Source organism: Salmo salar, chromosome 15 (genome assembly GCF_965601325.2).
Source record: "Salmo salar chromosome 15, fSalSal1, whole genome shotgun sequence".
In the NCBI taxonomy this organism is placed as follows: domain Eukaryota; kingdom Metazoa; phylum Chordata; class Actinopteri; order Salmoniformes; family Salmonidae; genus Salmo; species Salmo salar.
The window spans coordinates 102,781,835-102,799,896 of NC_138305.1; the positions used below are offsets into that span (position 1 = coordinate 102,781,835).

Below are 18,062 nucleotides of genomic sequence, written 5' to 3' on the forward strand. Positions count from 1 at the left end.
AAGCTGGGGCCAGTTGTACTGTTAGAGGGGCCAGTTACATTAGACGTTATTGTTGTCATATCGTTTTCTTCACTGCATTGCAGGCATTAGCAGGCAAAAGACCATGTTCATAATCATTAGTATTCCGCGTTGCCACTGTCTAATAACGGATGTAAAAAAAGAACGATAGCAAAAATGTGTTATGTAAAAATTATTTCATAATCCACATTTAGGGGGAACACAAGGGGGTCCAAAATTGTTGTCACAGGGACACAATCTACGCACAATACTCCATAATGACAAAGCGAAAACAGGTTTTTAGAAATGTTAGCAAATTTATAAATAAAAAAACAACAGAAATACCTTATTTGCCTAAATATTGCGACCCCAGTATGTCTTAGTTGGCTTCAAGTTTCATTTGAGTACTGGTTTGTTTTTGTTGAACCTTTTTATACTGAAGCCAAAACTGTACACAGTGGTTGTGATAAAGACTGCTTGGTATGGATGACTCAAACACACATTTTCAGTATAGCCCCAAAAAAGTGAAAAACCATTTATTGAAATGTGTTAATGTACTGTATGTCCAGGATCCAGTCAGCCAGGAAGAGCTCCGTTACCACTCCAGCTCAGTAGGCGGCGCCAAGTTCACGTCAGGAAGAGCTCCGTTACCACTCCAGCTCAGTAGGCGGCGCCAAGTTCACTTCAGGAAGAGCTCCGTTACCACTCCAGCTCAGTAGGCGGCGCCAAGTTCACTTCAGGAAGAGCTCCGTTACCACTCCAGCTCAGTAGGCGGCGCCAGACCCTCATGTTACAAGTTCACGTCAGGAAGAGGGAAATCTCATGACATTTTGTATCGCTGGTTAGTTGGAGGCAAAAACCAGAGGTCCAAATTAACAACACATTACGCTTATTTTAGGCCGTTTATTGTTAGCCATAAGACGACCATGGACACAAATACTTTGTTGCTCCGGTTTGATGGACGCTCCCGGTTGCTGCTCCGTTCTTTTCTCTCGGGAGCTACCGGTGCCCGTCGAGGTCTGTGGGTTTTCCAGCGGCAGCGACGGTCAGACCCGGACCGCTGCCTACACACCTGTCTCGAGACCCTTTGCCAGCAGGAAATATGCCTGAACAGTGATGCTCAGACCCTGACAACGTGAGAAAATAGTCCAAACTCGTTTATTCCACTAAAGTTAAACAGCTAGGCTTTTTGGCCTCGTTGTTTGACTTCTCTAGACTGACCAGACTAGTGATGTGTATTTTAAATGTAAAACAATGCATACAATTTACGTTTCTCTTCGATAACCCACTGCTCTTCTCCTTAGCAAACCACTCGTATGCCTGTTTCCAGTTGCCTTCCAACGGAGTCTCGTGTCCTTCCTCCATCTCACCCACCCTTTGCATCCCCGGACCAGTGTCCTTCGCCTGCTAGACTGCCTTAGCCAGGGGGAGCATGCCCCAAACCCCTGGGTGTCTGCCCTGGTCGTACAGCTCCGGAGAGACCTGGGAGCCCCTGGGGGGAAGGAGCCCTTAATCACCCCCCAGTGCAGAGAAAGACTAAGGGGACTATGTGAGCGTCTGAGGGGTAGTGGTGGTGGTGATGATAAAGCAACAGGATGGGCCTTGTGTTTAGGGGGACCAATAGAGCCACAACTGTCCTCATCCTCACAGAGTGGGCTAGATGTGGTTCCACAGAGGAAGAGGAAGAGCAGCTGTGTGGATCTGGACTCGGAACCAGAGGACGACGCCGGACAGCAGCGTAAGAGGATGAAGATAAGTGTCTCTCCTGTGGACACCGAGAGGAGTTGTAGCAGAATGGAGTATGTGGTGGGAAAGGAGGGTTTGAAAGATGAGATGGAGACGGACCGGGTGGATGGTGTCATCCCAGAACCAGCTGTGGAACCGCAGCCAGCAGCAGGGAGTCCAAGTGATGTCCTGCCTGAGAACGTAAAGGTGAGACAAAAATAAAGGACATGACTTAATTATTCAGTCACATTAGTATTCTGTTGACACCACCGAAGAACTGAAAGTAACTTGTGTTTTCTTGTTTCAGGCTTCTATCCCTCAAATCAAGGAAATATTGGAAAGTGAGATGGAGGTAAGATACCTATTTTAATGAAGTGATCATGTCTGAGATGTACTCACTCACATGAAAGTGCCTAAATCCCCTGTCCTCTTTGTTTAGTGGGACCAGAGCTCAGCGGAAGTCTTCAAGGTGCTGAACGACTGTGACCCTTCCCAGGTTGGACTTTTTGAAATGGACACTAAAACGTTAGCAAAATCAGGTCATTCATGAGCACTACTTCCAACAACAACCATTCTCTCTGTAGGTAGAGATCTTATGTAGGATGCTGAGTTTGTCTGAGATGCCAGAACAGACCCTACCTCAGCTCTGTAGCTGCCTGCTGGAGCTCTCTCCTGATCTCAGTCACAGCACAGCAGCCACACTCATCAAGAGTCTCCTGCTGGGAAAGGTACCTCACAATTCATTCATATGTACCCTTTTCACACTACTGACCAACACTGAGCCAAGACAAGCTGCGCTGGGCTGGCCTGGTTACCAAGCTGCGCTGGGCTGGCCTGGTTACCAAGCTGCGCTGGCCTGGCCTGGTTACCAATCCATCATTGTCCTTTCCAGTAAAGAAACTATGTGAAAATAAAAATCTGAGCCAGCACAGTACTGTTCAAGTCGGCCTTATAATGTGAATAAGACAATAGCTTGTCAGGCTACCTGTATCTCAGACTTCTTCTCCCGTACTGTTGACCTCTGGCAGGTTCTGTCCCTTTCTGAACCTGCCTCACGCTGTCTAGTCACGGCTGTGACGTCACTATGCAGTCGCTACCCCAGGCCAACCTGCCACGCTCTGATTGGACCAGTCCTGGAGGAAGGGCAGACGGGTGAGTGGGAAATACACATTGATCCATTGTGGACTCCAAAATAGAAGAGCATTAACTCTGTCAATATAGTATCCCACCACCATGTTCTATTCGGCCACTAATCATCAATTCATCTTTCTATTTATATATCTCTTTATTTACCACGTACGGTGCCTTTGGAAAATATTCAGAGCCCTTGACTTTTTCCACATTTTGTAACATTACAGCCTTATTCTAAAATGTATTGCATTGTTTTTTCCCCTCAATCTACACACAATACTCCATAATGACAAAGCAGAAACAGGTTTTTATAAATGCTTGCTAATTTATACAAAATAAAAAAACTGATAACATTTACATAAGTATTCAGACCCTTTACTCAGTATTTTGTTGAAGCACCTTTGGCAGGGATTACAGCCTTGAGTCTTCTTGTGTATGACGCTACAAGCTTCACACACACGTGTATTTGGGGAGTTTCTTCATTCATCTCTGCAGATCCTCTCAAGCTCTGTCAGGTTGGATGGGGAGCGTTGCTGCACAGCTATTTTCAGGTCTCTCCAGAGATGTTTGATTGGGTTCAAGTCTGGGCTCTGGCTGGGCCACTCAAGAACATTCTGAGACTTGTCCCAAAGCCACTCCTGCATTGTATTGGCTGTGTGCTTAAGGTCATTGTCCTGTTGGAATGTGAACCTTCGCCCCAGTCTGAGGTCCTGAGGACTCTGGAGCAGGTTTTCATCAAAGATCTCTGTTCGTCTTTCCCTCGAAACTGACTAGTCTCCTAGGCCCTGCCACTGAAAAACATCACAGCATGATGCTGCCACCACCATGCTTCACCGTAGGGATGGTGCCAGGTTTCCTCCAGACGTGACGCTTGGCATTCAGGCCAAAGAGTTGAATCTTGGTTTCATCAGACCGTCAGACCAGATGTTTCTCATGATTTGAGAGTCCTTTAGGTGCCTTTTGGTAAACTTTAAGTGGGCTGTCATGTGCCTTTTTACTGATGAGTGTCTTTTGTCTGGCCACTCTACCATAAAGGCCTGATTGGTGGAGTGCTGCAGAGATGTTTGTCCTTCTGGAAGGTTCTCAAATCTCCACGGAGGAACTCTGGAGCGCTGTCAGAATAACCATCGGGATTCATAGCAAATGGTCTGAATACTTATGTAAATAAGGTATGCGGTTATTTTTAGTACATTTGCAAACATTTCTAAAAACCTTTGTCATTATGGGGTATTGTGTGTAGATTGCTGAGGAAATGTTTTATTTCATCCATTTTAGAATAAGGCTGTAACGTAACAAAATGTGGAAAAGTCAAGGGGTCTGAATACTTTCCGAAGGCGCTGTATATCTAAATCTTGGATGTCTCATCAGGCAGTGCACAGGCTGAGCTGCTCAACAGGTTGATAGAAGACTGCCTGGATCCCCACTACAGACTGCTGGTGTTTCAGTAAGACAAACCAACCCGTAAGGTGTAATGGATCTAACAACTAGTGACGTGTTCTGGGTGTATTGATTATATGCATTTTAATACCATGTCTTATACAGTCTCATAAGCTCTTCTTTTGTCCAGAATGACAATCAAAGGGATTTGGTGTGAAGGACTGCTGTCTGTCATTCATGCCCTGCTGGACAAGAAGGTGAACCATAAATCTACTCCACTCACGTACAAAGTAGTCCTCCATACCTACCAAACTATACTGAACAAAAATATAAATGCAACATGCAACAATTTCAATGATTTTACTGAGTTAAAGTTCATGTAAGGAAATCAGTCAACTTAAGAAAAATGACTTTTTCCCCACAAAAGGGCTTCATTATAGACACTAATCCTCCTCAGTTTCATCAGCTGTCCGGGTGGCTGGTCTCAGACGATCCCGCAGGTTAAGAAGCCGGATGTGGAGGTCCTGTGCTGGCGTGGTTAAACGTGTTGCGGTTGTGAGGCTGATTGGACGTGCTGCCAAATTCTCTGGCAACAGCTCTGGTGGACATTCCTGCAGTCAGCATGCCAATTGCACGTGTGGCATTTTAGTAGATTATTGTCTCAAGCACAAGGTGCACCTGTGTAATGATCATGCTGATTAATCAGCTTCTTGATATGACACAGCTGTCAGGTGGATGGATTATCTTGGCAAAGGAGAAATGCTCACTAACAAGGATGTAAACAAATTTGTGCAAAAAATGTGAGCGAAATAAGCTTTTTGTGTGTATGTAACATTTCTGGGATCTTTTATTTCAGCTCATGAAACATGGGACCAACACTTTACATGTTGCGTTTTGATTTTTGTTCAGTATAGTTTTCTAATGTACCATAGCTATCCAAACCAGACCAATTGATTTGATCGCATTGTATGTGAAAGCAGTATTCATAAAATCCCTAGTCTCTCAATGATTTGAATCTGTTTGTATCACTTTTCAGCTGGAGCTAAATGAAGAGCTGTTCACACTCTTCACTGACCAGCTAAGCTCCCAGGCACCTCACTTCACCAAGTCCATGAAGTATGCCAAGATGATGCTCGCTGTGCTCACCAAGTATAACACGCATGTAGGTTATTTCAATCAATCAAACGTATTTATAAAGCCCTTTTTACATCAGCAGTTGTCCAAAAGAGCTGTACAGTAACCTGGCCTAGATCCTAAAGAGGAAACAGAGGCACGCTGGCTATGAAAACACCTTAAGTCCAGTCTAAAGGAATAACTGTCACTTAACGTCTGTTTACTGATAGACTGCTATTGTCTGGTTGTATTTGTCCAGGTAACTGTGGCTCACAAACACACACTGTCCTGCTGCTTGTCCTCCAATGAGACATTCTTGAAGAAGTCCCTTCAAGCTGCCCTGAAGAGAATCAAACATTCATGAAATACTGTCTGAATCACAATACTGTTAAACTATTAAATTAATTATAATGCCTGAGTACAGTAAATGGTTGGGTATTTTAAAGTAATTTTACTAAAATGGTATGTCAGCTGTGTTTAAAAAACGCAAGTTCTTGCAGAATTCCAGAATTTTTACATTAGATCAATACGAAACTACAAATGTCCGACTTGTAATTTTTTTACAACAAATTACAAGTCGGACATTTGTAGTTTCGTATTGATCTAATGTAAAAATTCTGGAATTCTGCAAGAACTTGCGTAGCATACATAAGCCTGTATGTATAAACAATGTTGCAAATGTCTGGAATGCGGTTTTAACCAAAAAGAATTCAGACCCACTAGTTGTAATAAAAGCCAACATGCACAAAAATATTGGTTAACTTTTGGAGAGTGTACTGTCTGAGTCTTTTAACTTGTATTTTTCTGTCAGAGAGGCATACATATGGTACCACAGCATTCTCTTTTAGTCCCTATCAGATTTTCTTCAGTGGCACGATGGAAAAAATATCGCAATATTTTGCACCCACCAGTATGGCTGAACTCCGTGTCCAGTTTATTTTTGTGCAATTTCCGGGTCGACTTCCTTTCCAGCGCAGCGTGAAGGAGGAGAAACCGACAATATGAGGTCAGTAAAAAATGATTTTATAAATCGCTTATAATTTGTAAAAAAATTACACTTATTAAGGAATATATTTATGTAAATCAGCACTTCAACAATTGCTCATTGGATGGATTTACATAGTTAGAGAACCTTTTTAACTAACATCTGTGGACTTTTGAATGTCAAATTTACCCAAGGACTTGTGGAGAGACTTCTAACAATATAATTATATTTTTTCTTTAACTCCTTGATTTACTTCAATTCAATCTTATCTAATTGAACACATGAAGCAGTTCAAGGATTTACTTCTGATTTATTACTGTTAAAGCAACAATTGTTCAAGGGTCAACATACTGTATGTTCAACCATCTAATTATAGCCTGCTATAAATAAGGGGGGGGGCACTAAAAAGCTTTGCTTAATTTTTTCACGGCTCAGAAACTTAGCTTCATAATGTTTTTTTTGTTTTTTTACAAAAGGGTGGTAAATAAATCCCTTGCTGCCCTGTACTATAATTGTATGTAGTAATTTGTTTGTCCTGTTTTTTTTCATTCACAGTAAGGTCTCCAGGGACACGTTATACGAGGCTGTTTGGGAGGTCCAGCAGGCCTCTGGCTAAGCCCAGGAAGTAAGACCACTGAGCAGTCCATATTCACATGACTTTGTGTCATTACAATAAAAAATATCAAGTGTGATAGTACTGTAATGGGAAATATTGCCCATTATTGTGTTTCTGTGATTTAGAGTGCGTTCGGAAAGTATTCAGACCCCTTGACTATTTCCACATTTTGTTACATAACAGCCTTATTCTAAAATTGATTTTTTTTAAAAATCCTCATCAACCTACACACACTACCCCATAATGACAAAGCAAAAACAGGTTTTTAGAGATTTTTGCAAATGTATAAAAAAACTGAAATTCCTTATTTACATTAGTATTCAGACCCTTTGCTATGAGACTAGAAATTGAGATCAGGTGCATCCTGTTTCTATTTATCATCCTTGAGATGTTTTTACAACTTAATTGGAGTTCACCTGTGGTAAGTTCAATTGATTGGACATGATTTGGAAAGGCACACACCTGCCTTTACAAGGTCCCCCAGTTGACAGTGCAGGTCAGAGCAAAAACCAAGCCATGTGGTCGAAGGAATTGTCCGTAGAGCCCCAAGGTACCAAAAAATGTCTACAGCATTGAAGATCCCCAAGAACACAGTGGCCGCCATATTCTTAAATGGAAACAGTTTGGAACCACTAAGACTCTTCCTACAGCTGGCCGCCCAGCCAAACTGAGCAGTTGGGGGAGAAGGGCCTTGGTCAGGGAGGTGACCAAGAACTCAATGATTACTCTGACAGAGCTCTGGAGTTCCTCTGTGGAGATGGGAGAACCTTCCAGAAGGACAACCATCTCTGCAGCATTCCACCAATCAGGCCTTTATGGTAGAGTGTCCAGATGGAAGCCACTCCTCAATAAAACGCACGTGACAGCCCGCTTGGAGTTTGCCAAAAGGCACCTAAAGATTCTGACAATGAGAAACAAGATTTTCTGGTCTGATGAAACCAAGATTGAACTCTTTGGGCTGAATGCCAAGCGTCACATTTGGAGGAAACCTGGCACCATCCCTACGGTGAAGCATGGTGGTGGCAGTATCTTGCTGTGGGGATGTTTGTCAGCAGCAGGGACTGGGAGACTAGTCAGGATTGAGAGAAAGATGAACGGAGCAAAGTACAGAGAGATCCTTGAGGAAAACCTCCTCCAGAGTGTTCAGGACCTCAGACTGAGGCGGTGGTTCACATTCCAACAGGACAACGACCCTTTGCACATATTCAAGACAACGCAGGAGTGGCTTCGGGACAAGTCTCTGAATGTTCTTGAGTGGCCCAGCCAGAGCAGGAAATTGAACCCGATCGAACATCTCTGAAGAGACCTGAAATAGCTGTGCAGCGACGCTCCCCATCCAACCTGACAGAGCTTGAGAGGATCTGCAGAGAAGAATGGGAGAAATTCTCCAAATACACGTGTGCCAAGCTTATAGCGTCATACCCAAGAAGACTTGAGGCTGTAATCACTGCCAAAGGTGCTTCAACAAAGTACTGAGTCAAGGGGTCTGAATACTTTCCCGAAGGCACTGTATATCCTGTTGTTAAGGCCTTTGAATAGTTTTCAAAACATTTTGTAAGTTTTTCCTAAGTGTAAAAGTCATTGTATGAAACTTGGAATCAAAACATTTACAAAGTTTTTAAGGGGTAATCTGCAGTTGCAACATCCATTTTGACTTATACATGAATTATATATGCTCATTGATTCTTGAAGAATATTACTTGTAAATGCCTCATGAGCTTAGTTCAACTGTTGTACCCCATTAGAAGCCAAAATATAAGCTTGTAAATGTTAACAACTGCTGTAAAGCCTCAAAATGTGCTTAAAACTATCATTTTGATATCTTGGATGGTCAGTCCTTGCATTAATAGCTCTGTTTATGTATTTAAGAGCGGTTACATTTCTCCATGTCCATCCCGTGTCGTCAATATTGTGTCAACTACGGATATCCCCTTTAAACCCATGATATGCATGACACGTCTTTCCATTGTATCTTCTCTCTGCTCAGGTTTGTGGAGACGGTGGAACTACAGATCAGCCTGAAGAACTACGGTCCCCAGAAGGACAAGCTTTTCTCTGGTACCGTCCGGTCCACCACTGTCTCACCCTACCTTCTCTTTGTCTGCTCCTTAACCTTAACGCTGAAGAGTGAGAATCCACCTTTGTATGGCAAGTTGGCAACAAATTGGTCACAATCACAGTCTCTCAATAGTCTAAAATGTCATCCTCTTCAACAAGATGGGTGAAAACAATAGTAATGGCTTGTGATGAATTGGGAATTTTCTTTCACCTGTCCAGTTCTGAAGGAAAGAAGACAAGGAGAGGAAAGGAGGCTTTTTAGACTATTGAGATGCATCCACATACCCCAGGTGACATCCAGGACAATTCATTGAAGAAGTAATGGTTCATCTAACTGAGCCTATACCATAATATATAATATTCCCTGTCTCCAAGCCAACCATAGTGCTATGAAATACTGTACCAGTCGGTGGAGGTAGACCGTCTGACTGACTGTTTGGAAGCCAGCCAAGGTGGTAAAGCTTCTATGTTGAGTCTGTTGGAGGAGGGAGGGTAGCCTGGTCCCAGATCTGCTTGTGCTGTCTTGGCAGCTCCTAATATGACACAGATCTGGGACCAGGCTAGAGAGAGGGTCAACTACAGACGTTAACCAGTGAGGGTCAATGTTCTCTGTCTCTCCGTGTGTCCCTTACCACTGACTGAAGACCCTGCCCAGGCCCAAGTTCTCAGTGTGTATCCTGAGTGACCAGCAGCACTGTGATGAGGCTAAGGCTGCAGACCTGCCCCACATGGACATTGAAGCCCTGAAGAAACTCAACAAGAGTGTTTCAATACGCTTTGTGTTGTATATCAATATGAGTGTAACATCTATTGCTACAGAGAGATGAGTGGCTATTTCATGACATGTGACAATATGACTTGAACCTATTGTCACAAAACAGTTTCCCAATACATACAAACATTGTCTAGACACGACTGACACTTGTTGCTGCATAATTGTAGAAGGATGGGCAACATATGAGATGTAGTAGGAAACTCTGACTTATATAAGATTCTAGCACCCTCTCCACAGAGTACGTACCACACCTTGTCAAAAGGTCTTTCAGCCAAGAAGGATGATGCATTCCTGGCGTCCGAGTCTCTGATCAAGCAGATCCCTCGTATCCTGGGGCCTCAACAAGGCTGGCAAGTTCCCCTCGCTGCTCACACACAATGAGAACCTCAGCACCAAGGTGAACGAGGTCAAATCCACCATCAAGTTTCAGATGAAGAAGGCATATGGGCACACGTCACCATCCTCCTCACGTCCAGAATCTCTACTCTTCTCCCTGAAGTGTGCTCAGCTCACTTTCCCTAATGGGTTTGAAGCATTGAATTGGCGTTAACATAGGCTAGAGGGAGTATTCACCGTATTTCTTCCACCAGTCCATCTGTAAATCCAGGAGGGGGTGAAGAAGTACACATTTGTACTTGTTCAATCAGAATCTCACTGGTTGAGATTGACAACACTTTTCTTATTGCAATACTTTTGTGCTAAATGTCCCACCGTGTGTGTGTTCCAGGTGCTGTGTTTGGCGGTGGGTCACATAAAGATGACAGAGGAGGAGCTGGTGTACAACATCCACCTGGCCGTCAACTTCCTGGTCTCTCTGCTCAAGAAGAACTGGCAGAACGTACGTGCCCTCTACATCAAGAGCACCATGAGAAAACCCCAGCGTCTTCACTAGTCTTTATTATTCTCTGCTAGAGAATCACACTGCCCTGTGAGTCAGGATCACTATGGGAAAACCCCAGCACCTCTCCTAGAGAGGCAAACTAGCCTGGTCCCAGATCTGTTGGTGCTGTCTTGCCAACTCCTTTGGTTATTGTTGTGCCTTGAACTAGCTGTCAAACTGCCTTCCTTTTTTCTATGAATAAACCTGCCAAGATCCTCAAATCTTCTGTCTTGTTTGTTGCAGTTGTGAAATGAGTCTCGAAGACACCTTTTTAATAAACAGTGTGGTAGTGTAGATCTGAAAATATACTGCAGAAACCATGCACGATTCCTCCGTGTCAATAACAGAAATGCATTACCTTGACTAAACAACATGTTGTTTCAAGATGATTAGTGTAAGTAAGGAGGTGGGAGAGAGTCGGTCTTGGCATCCAGATGTCTGTTTAGAACAGACAACAGACTGCTTCTTAACCTCTGACTCTAACCAGGGCACAGCCTGCCCTGATGTATGTGATTTTATAACACTATACACACACACACCTAAGAAGTGATTTGTGTGAGCTGAGCCACACAGACACACACTGAGCTTTTTTAGGTTGTACCTTATACGGTTAGGCTCTGTACCTGTCCTGGTCTCGTTCCCTGACTGACTGGATCTCTTAGGATTAATGACTGAGTGCAGTCCTCTGGAACTGACAGAGAGAAGAGATTAATGGAGTGAGAAAGATTTTTTTTCTCAGAGTGATATGCAGATCTGATCTTGTTCTTGTCTACTTTATTATTTGCTCTGCATTACATTTTCATCTGTAGTCCAGGGGACAGGGATTAATTGATCAAATCACCTTGGTTGTCATTAGTAACCAGTCTGTATACCATTGTTCTGCTGGTATGGTGCCAATCCATGCTATGAGCACTCTGGGGAGTCAGACCGTCTCTTCTCTGACTATACAAACCATCTGTTAATCATCCAGACTGTATCTAATACATTGGGCTCATAATGTCAGAATGAGTCATGGTGTTTCTATTCCTCTAGGCTGTTGATGGGACACCTAAACAAAGTAACCATCAGACCAAGATGCTAATCGTGCTAGACAGTGTGGACAGTGAGGAAGGCCCTCTCTAGAAATAAGGGAGTCATTATTTTATGTTGCTGTTATTTTGTCTAATGAATAGGATGACACAAGCTTCAGCAGCATCAACATTTTTGGGGGGTGAATATGAAGCCTAGGCCTACAGTGTATGAGGTGTGTATTGTTTATGAGGGGATTTGTAGCAGAGTTTTGACCTGTCTCTCTGTTGTCAGGCTCTGTGTCTGGACAGTGAGCGCAGTAAGATCCTCCTGATGGAGATGTGTCTGGCTATACTGGGAGGAACAGAGGAGATCATCTCCAACACAGCAGAGGGGCTGGGAGCTGTACATCAGGTAGTCTCTCTCAGACAATACTATACAGTTAATCTACCTCAAGACTTTGATTATGGCTCTGTGTGGCGGGAGGCTCTGTGTGGTAGGAGGCTCATGTGAGTCGAGCGGTGGAGCTGATGGTGAGCCACGTTGACAACCTGAAGAGGTGTTGACAACCTGAAGAGGTGTCATGAGAGAGACGACACTGAGCTGGACGAGACCAAGAAACTCACTGGGAAATGTTTCTGCTGGAACTACAGCGAACCTGGGTCTCCCACACGCCACAAGACTTAGCCCGCTGAGCTAAAGCCTAGACCCTCTGTAGATCTCAGGTCGAGGACTTAGGTGAGGTTACTTATCAGGTCTATCTTCGTAGGCCGTCATTGTAAATAAGAATTTGTTTTTAATTGACTTACCTAGATAAATAAAGGTAAAAAAAAAAAAAAAAAACACGGATCATTATGTGATAGGCACTGTGGTTGTTTGACTGGTGTATCTCACGTTGCAGATACAGAGGCAGAAGGCCAATAAAACCTCAGCAGGTAAGATCACTTCCCTGTATGTCTTACTGTGTTAAATGAGGCCTCACCTCCTGGTTACACTAGTGACCATATCCCCCCCACATCCCGCAAAAGCGGAGGTGTTGCTAACATTTACGATAGCAAATTTCAATTTACAAAAAAACCCCGACGTTTTCGTCTTTTGAGCTTCTAGTCATGAAATCTATGCAGCCTACTCAATCACTTTTTATAGCTACTGTTTACAGGCCTCCTGGGCCATATACAGTGTTCCTCACTGAGTTTCCTGAATTCCTATCGGACTTTGTAGTCATGGCAGATAATATTCAAGTTTTTGGTGACTAATATTCACATGGAAAAGTCCACAGACCCACTCTAAAAGGCTTTCGGAGCCATCATCGACTCAGTGGGTTTTGTCCAACATGTTTCCGGACCTACTCACTGCCACAGTCATACCTAGTTTTGTCCAGTGAAATAAATGATTTGGATCTTAATGTTTTTCCTCATAATCCTGGACTATCAGACCACCATTTTATTACGTTTGCAATCGCAACAATAATCTGCTCAGACGCCAACCAAGCCGTGCTATAAATTCTAAGACATCCCAAAGATTCCAAGATGCCCTTCCAGACTCCCTCCACCTACGCAAGGACGTCAGAGTACAAAAATCATTTAACCCCCTAACTGAGGAACTCAATTTAACCTTGCGTAACACCCTAGATGCAGTCGCAGAAACTAGCTCCCTGGTATTCAGAAAATACCCGAGCTCTGAAGCAAGCTTCCAGAAAATTGGAAAGGCGCTACACCAAACTGGAAGTCTTCCGACGAGCTTGGTAAGACAGTACCGTGCAGTATCGAAGAGCCCTCACTGCTGCTCGATCATCCTATTTTTCCAACTTAATTGAGGAAAATAAGAACAATCCAAAATGTATTTTTAATGCTGTCGCAAAGCTAACTAAAAAGCAGCATTCCCCAAGAGAGGATGGCTTTCACTTCAGCAGTGATAAATTCATGAACTTCTTTGACGAAAAGATCATGATCATTAGAAGCAAATTACGGACTCCTCTTCAAATCTGCGTATTCCTCCAAAGCTCAGATGTCCTGAGACTGTCGGGCCCTAGGATCAAGGGAGACACTCACATTTTTTAATACTATATCTCTTGACACATTGATGAAAATAATCATGGCCTCTAAACCTTCAAGCTGCATACTGGACCCTATTCCAACTAAACTGCTGAAAGAGCTGCTTCCTGTGGTTGGCCCTCCTATGTTGAATATAATAAATGGCTCCCTATCCACCGGATATGTACCAAACTCACTAAAAGTGGCAATAATAAAGTTTCTCTTGGAAAAGCCAAACCTTGACCCAGAAAATATAAAAAAACTAATCGGCCAATATCGAATCTCCCATTCCTCTCAAAACATTTTGAAAAATCTGTTGCGAAGCAACTCACTGCGTTCCTAAAGATAAACAATGTACACGAAACGCTTCAGTCTGGTTTTAGACCCCATCATAGTACTGAGACTGCACTTGTAAATGTTTTAATGGCGTCAGACCGAGGCTCTGTATCTGTCCTCGTGCTCCTAGACCTTAGTGCTGCTTTTGATACCGTCTATCACCACATTCTTTTGGAGAGATTGGAAACCCAAATTGGTCTACACGGTTCTGGCCTGGTTTAGATCTTATCTGTCGGAAAGATATCAGTTTGTCTCTGTGGATGGTTTGTCCTCTGACAAATCAACTGTCAATTACGGTGTTCCTCAAGGCTCCGTTTTAGGACCACTAGTGTTTTCACTATATATTTTACCTCTTGGTGATGTCATTTGGAATTAACTTTCACTGCTATGCAGACGATACACAGCTGTACATTTCGATGAAACATGGTGAAGCCCCAAAATTTCCCTCCCTGGAAGTCTGTGTTTCAGACATAAGGATGTGGATGGCGGCAAATGTTCTACTTTTAAACTCGGACAAAACAGAGATGCTTGTTCTAGGTCCCAAGAAACAAAGAGATCTTCTATTGGATCTGACAATTAATCTTGATGGTTGTACAGTCACTCTGGACCCTGATCTCTCTTTTGACGAACATATCGAGACTGTTTCAAGGACAGCTTTTTTCCATCTACGTAACATTGCAAAAATCTGAAACTTTCTGTCCAAAAATGATGCAGAAAAATGTATCCATGCTTTTGTCACTTCTAGGTTAGACTACTGCAAAGCTCTACTTTCCGGCTACCCGGATAAAGCACTAAATAAACTTCAGTTAGTGCTAAACACGGCTGCTAGAATCTTGACTAGAACCCCAAAATTTGATCATGTTACTCCAGAGCTAGCCTCTCTACACTGGCTTCCTGTTAAGGCAAGGGCTGATTTCAAGGTTTTACTGCTAACCTACAAAGCATTACATGGGCTTGCTCCTACCTATCTTTCCAATTTGGTCCTGCCATACATACCTACACATCCGCTACGGTCACAAGACGCAGGCCTCCTTACTGTTCCTAGAATTTCTAAATTTCTAAGCAAACAGCTGGAGGCAGGGCTTTCTCCTATAGCGCTCCATTTTTATGGAATGGTCTTCCTATCCATGTGAGAGACGCAGACTCGGTCTCAACCTTTAAGTCTTTATTCAAGACTCATCTCTTCAGTAGGTCCTATGATTGAGTGTAGTCTGGCCCAGGAGTGTGAAGGTGAACGGAAAGGCACTGGAGCAACGAACCGCCCTTGCCGTCTCTGCCTGGCCGGTTCCCCTCTCTCCACTGGGATTCTCTGCCTCTAACCCTATTACGGGGGCTGAGTCACTGGTTTACTGGTGCTCTTCCATGCCGTCCCTAGGAGGGGTGTGTCACTGACATGATCTTCCTGTCCGGGTTGGCGCCCCATTTGATTTGTGCCATGGGGTAGATCTTCGTGGGCTATACTCAGCCTTGTAAGTTGGTGGTTGAATATATCCATCTAGTTGTGTGGGGGCTGTGCTTTGGCAAAGTGGGTGGGGTTATATCCTGCTTGTTTGGCCATGTCCGGGGCTCACAGTGTCTCCTGACCCCTCCTGTCTCAGCCTCCAGTATTTATGCTGCAATAGTTTATGTGTCGGGGGCTAGGGTCAGTCTGTTATATCTGGAGTATTTCTCCTGTCTTATCCGGTGTCCTGTGTTAATTTAAGTATGCTCTCTCAAAAAAATGTATCTTTCTTTCCATTTTAGTCATTTAGCAGACGCTCTTATCCAGAGCGACTTACAGTAGTGAATGCATACATTTCATACATTTTTTGTTGTTGTTGTACTGGCCCCCCATGGGAATCGAACCCACAACCCTGGCGTTGCACACACCATGCTGGCGTTGCAAACACCATGCTCTACCAACTGAGCCACAGTTGGTTCCTGGCTCTCAGAGGACCGGAGCCCTAGGGTTTTATAAATATATTTGATTGATTGATTGTCTTCATGCAGTTGACAAATTCACAATGTAAAACATTGTATTATATATATATTTTTATCTTGTTTTAAGCTTCAATCCATTTCATGTCACTCTCTCTTTTATTTTCCCTCATCTCTTTCTTCCTCTCATTCTTCTAGTTGCACATTGGTGCAAGTCGTCGAAGCAGTGATCACCAAACAAGCACAGGTCTGAGCAGTCCACCCCCCAGAACCAGACCCCTCTCTCAGACCCCTCTCCAGTCACCACCGGAGCCAGACCCCTCTCCAGTCACCACCGGAGCCAGACCCCTCTCCAGTCACCACCGGAGCCAGACCCCTCTCCAGTCACCACCGGAGCCAGACCCCTCTCCAGTCACCACCGGAGCCAGACCCCTCTCCAGTCACCACCGAAGCCAGACCCCTCTCCAGTCACCACCAGCGCCAGACCCCTCTCCAGTCACCACCGAAGCCAGACCCCTCTCCAGTCACCACCGAAGCCAGACCCCTCTCCAGTCACCACCGGAGCCAGACCCCTCTCCAGTCACCACCGAAGCCAGACCCCTCTCCAGTCACCACCGGAGCCAGACCCCTCTCCAGTCACCACCGGAGCCAGACCCCTCTCCAGTTTGTACAGCACCCTGTCCCACACCCACTCCCACTCACAAGCCAAACGAAGTAGTCACCAAGAAAAACAGCATCAGGTACCGTATAACATCTTTATCAACCATGATCAATGGCACAATAATAACATGACAGTGACACAACAAGGGCCTCGTTGTTGTATTCTAACATGACGTGTGTCTGTGGAAGTTCACCTTTGGATTCTCTAATAAGGCACAGACATAAAGGCAAGGAGAGGACGGAGAGAAAACAAAGGTGACGCGCACACCAACCAATACATGACTGGAACGTAATGTGATAGCTGTACCAAAGATTTGTATAATTAACCCAAGATAGACCAGAGCCTGTCGTTTCCAATGGTAGCAAATGAATGATAGTGTGCAGAATGAGCCAGGAGGTGGGAAGAACCAAGCACGCGCTGTAGCATTTAATGTTATTTGTCACATGCGCCGAATACAACAGGTGTAGACCTTACAGTGAAATGCTTACCTACAAGCCCTTAACCAACAATGCAGTTTTAAGAAAAAATACGTTTTAAGAAATTTTTTACCAAAATTAACTGAAGGAAAACATTTCAAAGAAGAAAATAGAAAAATAACTAATAATTAAAGAGCAACAATAAAATAACAGTAAGTCAATTCGCCATTGACTTCTTCTAAACAATGCAATTTTTTGAAACTTTGGCAAAGTGTAAAGTCTACAAAATGCAGTCCACTCTGTTTGTTACAGATTATAGTTTTGGAAACAGAAAACTGTATGGAGATCAAATGTTTTATTGATGACAAAATTAGCATAATGTTGGCCAAAATCCATCTCGCTCCACTGCCGGCTACTGGGCTTTTATCATCACCATATTTGGTAGTGAGTGGTAATGCAAACCGGACGCTTCACTTTTATACATCCGGTGAAATATCTGTCTCATTGTTCTATCTGTGGCTATACTAGGACTTTCTGCTCTGATGTTACTGCTATGGAAGCACATTGCTATCAAAATGTATGCCCAGACATATGCTTCCATACTTTACTGCCATGACATAGACAACCAGCTTCTCTCTTTAGTTGTGGCCCTGTGTGCAAAGAGCACCCCCTGGTCCACTGGCTATGGCACTGCCGCTGGGTTGTCCTCAGCGTGTTTCTGTTGGTGCTCTGCTGTGGTCCTACTGATCACCCTCTTTCAGGTTCAGTCCTGAACAAAGATCCTTTCTGGTTTTAAGCTTCAACACAAACACTCCCTGAAGGAGACAGACCGGCACAGTCCGTCCTGGTTCTGGCCCCTTGCATGTAGTGGCAGAAGTAACAAGCTGGTGTTATCTTCTATTGCAAACTGTCACATGGTGCATGCCTGACTTTTAAAATATGTTAATAATATTGTTATGAAGTTATTTTATACTGACTAGAAACAAAAACCTGCAAATGAATCTCTCAAAAAATAAATGCCACTCGACGATCAG

The 18,062-nt window shown here is 43.8% G+C and overlaps 1 protein-coding gene and 1 long non-coding RNA gene across 3 annotated transcripts; both read left to right on the forward strand.

The window, feature by feature from the left end:
* Positions 1-788: 788 nt before the first annotated feature.
* On the forward strand, positions 789-5,877 carry fance (FA complementation group E). Its single transcript, XM_014147244.3, has 10 exons — positions 789-1,132; positions 1,302-1,929; positions 2,030-2,074; positions 2,162-2,218; positions 2,307-2,450; positions 2,751-2,874; positions 4,222-4,297; positions 4,421-4,487; positions 5,267-5,392; positions 5,603-5,877. Exons 1-10 carry the CDS (start codon positions 924-926, stop codon positions 5,705-5,707), a joined length of 1,581 nt encoding a protein of 526 aa, XP_014002719.1. The 5' UTR covers positions 789-923; the 3' UTR covers positions 5,708-5,877.
* A 23-nt stretch (positions 5,878-5,900) lies between these two features.
* LOC106572781 (uncharacterized) lies at positions 5,901-10,878 on the forward strand. 2 transcript variants are annotated; one of them, XR_006759307.2, is made up of 4 exons: positions 5,901-6,349; positions 6,884-6,953; positions 8,932-9,002; positions 10,505-10,878. It is a non-coding gene; the product is annotated as an uncharacterized LOC106572781 (long non-coding RNA). The 2 variants fall into 2 exon arrangements; XR_014380704.1 differs by having other exon boundaries at positions 8,932-10,537.
* Positions 10,879-18,062: the final 7,184 nt, after the last annotated feature.

Bases quoted from the DNA above. Each gene is read 5' to 3' on its own strand.
- fance (XM_014147244.3), top strand. From the start codon at position 924: ATGGACACAAATACTTTGTTGCTCCGGTTTGATGGACGCTCCCGGTTG. The intron at 1,133-1,301 runs GTGAGAAAATAG...TCTTCTCCTTAG, and splicing joins GATGCTCAGACCCTGACAAC to CAAACCACTCGTATGCCTGT. The intron at 2,219-2,306 runs GTTGGACTTTTT...TTCTCTCTGTAG, and splicing joins ACGACTGTGACCCTTCCCAG to GTAGAGATCTTATGTAGGAT.